This window comes from Sander vitreus, chromosome 20 (genome assembly GCF_031162955.1).
Source record: "Sander vitreus isolate 19-12246 chromosome 20, sanVit1, whole genome shotgun sequence".
NCBI classification, from domain to species: Eukaryota; Metazoa; Chordata; class Actinopteri; order Perciformes; family Percidae; genus Sander; species Sander vitreus.
The window spans coordinates 29,291,751-29,294,250 of record NC_135874.1 but is presented as its reverse complement, the minus strand read 5'-3'; the positions used below and the strand labels follow the sequence as shown (position 1 = coordinate 29,294,250).

Below are 2,500 nucleotides of genomic sequence, written 5' to 3'. Positions count from 1 at the left end.
TCATTATGTTAAGCCCCGCCCACCCACTCTATACACGATGTGATTGGCCTGACCAGAGTTTGGTTTTCCAGCTCGCAAGCCAACGGAGAGTTGCTAGACGACCCTGCTGCAGATTACATCTGCTGCCTCTAGGGGGGTCTAGATTTCTATCAGTCAGTCAAGTCAGCTTTATTGTCAGATGTGCTATACATGCATGACATACGGCACGAATGAAATGTCAGTCCTCTCAGAACCACGGTGCAAAATGCAATAAAAAAAATAGCTTTTCTATAAATAGACTTTCGCCACATAAATTGCCGATTTCCGCGCAAAATATGCGGGGCTTGCATGATGTCATAATCCAGCATTTTGGTTGCTAAAAAGTCCCAAATATCTTATCAGAAAGGTGAAAAATGTTGTTTTTACTTCACACAAGAGCAGCCGTTCCCCCTGTTGCCATGGGAAGGTTATGAAGTGATGTAATCACGCGACGTGAACATCCTCTAAAAGCTGTAACCCCGCGATGACGCCACGATGACATCACAGTTTTAAAAGGTTCCTGCAACTAACCCAGAGGGGTAGTGTGCAAGATGCATGTTGGAGCTGTACGTCAGACTGAGCTCTGCTTCTGTCTGCGGTTTCTGTTCCAGGAAGAACCGGTTCCTCTGGTTCAGACACCGCTGCCTACACCCCCGCCCAGCCCCGCCCCCCCCAGCAGAGAGACCCCGCCCCTGGCCACGCCCCCTCATTCTGAACCAACCAGCCCGCTGAACGACGAGCCTCCTCAGCCAATCACAGCTCCAGGTCAGCCACTGCAGCAGGATACGAGTATGGAGCCATACAACAGACTACACCTGTACAAGAATAAGTAAATACATGTGGAAATATAATCTCTCTGTCTCACTGTGACATCAGAGCACGTAGCCACGCCCACTCCCAGCCCAGAGCCCGCCCACTCCACAGGAAGTCCTCCTGCTGTCCCTCAAGCCACGCCCCCTCTCACCTGGGGCGACTCTGAGCTGCCATTGGACGAGGAGAGACCAGAAGAAGACGTGGACGCACGCACACAGCTGCTGTAAGTACTCTCTAGGGCAGGGGGGTCAAACTCATTTTCCCAGAGGGCCACACTGGAAAAAGAGACTCACACCAAGGACCAGACATGGAGACGTTATTGACATGCTTTTGTTATTACATGTCACGTTTTTTACATTTTGTCGCTTTTTGTTGACATGAAGCTCTACGAATGTCATCTCTCTCTCTCTCTGTCTCTCTCTGTCTCTCTCTCTCTCTCTCTCTCTCTCTCTCTCTCTCTCTCTCTGTCTCTCTCTCTGTCTCTCTCTGTCTCTCTCTCTCTCTCTCTCTCTCTCTCTCTCTCTCTCTCTCTCTCTCACACACACAAACAAAAACACCATATTTTAGTTGTTCTGCTCATTGCTGCAGCTCCTCTTTTCACCCTGTGTTCAGGTCTCTGTTTTAGCTACAGAGTGAGACCTCTCACTGCTGGAACATCTTTGTTGGCAGTCGCACATGCTCAGTAGCTAGGTAAGGACTACACGCTCAGTAGCTAGGTAAGGACTACACGCTCAGTAGCTAGGTAAGGACTACATGCTCAGTAGCTAGGTAAGGACTACACGCTCAGTAGCTAGTTAAGGACTATACGCTCAGTAGCTAGGTAAGGACTACACGCTCAGTAGCTAGGTAAGGACTACACGCTCAGTAGCTAGGTAAGGACTACACGCTCAGTAGCTAGGTAAGGACTACACGCTCAGTAGCTAGTTAAGGACTATACGCTCAGTAGCTAGGTAAGGACTACACGCTAAGTAGCTAGGTAAGGACTACATGAGCTAGCTAGCTGTTTCTCCAACTTCAGTAGAACAAGGCAGGATTAGCTGGGAGACTTCTTCTAAACGAGGGACCACTTCCACCTTTGTGTGAATACCTGCAGAACAGGGACATGGAAGTAGTTCTTTTGGAGATTATGGTGAACTAGTGTGTGTTGTAGCAGTGTTTTGCCATTGAGAACGAGCTAGCATGCTAACGGTTAGCCCCCTAGCCCCCTCGTCTCAGCTAGTGACATAGAAAGCCGTGCAGATGTTGACCAGCTGACCCAGAGACTGAAGACAGGACACATTCAGAAACCGTATCTCACTCAGAACAGCATGGAGGGTTATCAACGTCTGTATGAAGCACCAGAGACACTAAATAACTCCCCAAATCCCAGAAAAAGAGATTTTTATCATAATATGGGCTCTTTAAAGGGCGGTTCTTGCCCAGAACTGCAGTGGTTTCCATAATAACGGGCTGTTGATCTAGACCAGGGTCTGACGTCTCTCTCCTCCTGCAGGGTGATGTCTGTAGCAGAGGAGGAGCCTCCTCTCTCCTCCCCTCTTCCTCCCCCCTCCCTGTCTCTCCCCCCTCCCCCTGGTCCTGAACCTGGACCAGTGCCAGAACCAGCGTCCCCGTCTGACTCCTCCTCCTCAGACTCCTCCTCCTCCTCCAGCAGCAGCATCTCCACGGCGAC

At 50.0% G+C, this 2,500-nt stretch overlaps 1 protein-coding gene across 3 annotated transcripts in view; it reads left to right on the top strand.

The window, feature by feature from the left end:
• LOC144535302 (protein TALPID3-like) overlaps window positions 1-2,500 on the top strand; it is a 14,100-nt gene that overhangs the window by 2,086 nt on the left and 9,514 nt on the right. For all 3 annotated transcript variants that reach the window (XM_078277695.1, XM_078277697.1, XM_078277694.1), the window contains 3 exons: window positions 630-783; window positions 895-1,054; window positions 2,324-2,500. The exon at window positions 2,324-2,500 is cut by the window's right edge and continues 80 nt beyond it. In XM_078277695.1, coding sequence (XP_078133821.1) covers window positions 630-783; window positions 895-1,054; window positions 2,324-2,500 — 491 coding nt within the window. The remainder of the gene's footprint in view (window positions 1-629; window positions 784-894; window positions 1,055-2,323) is intronic.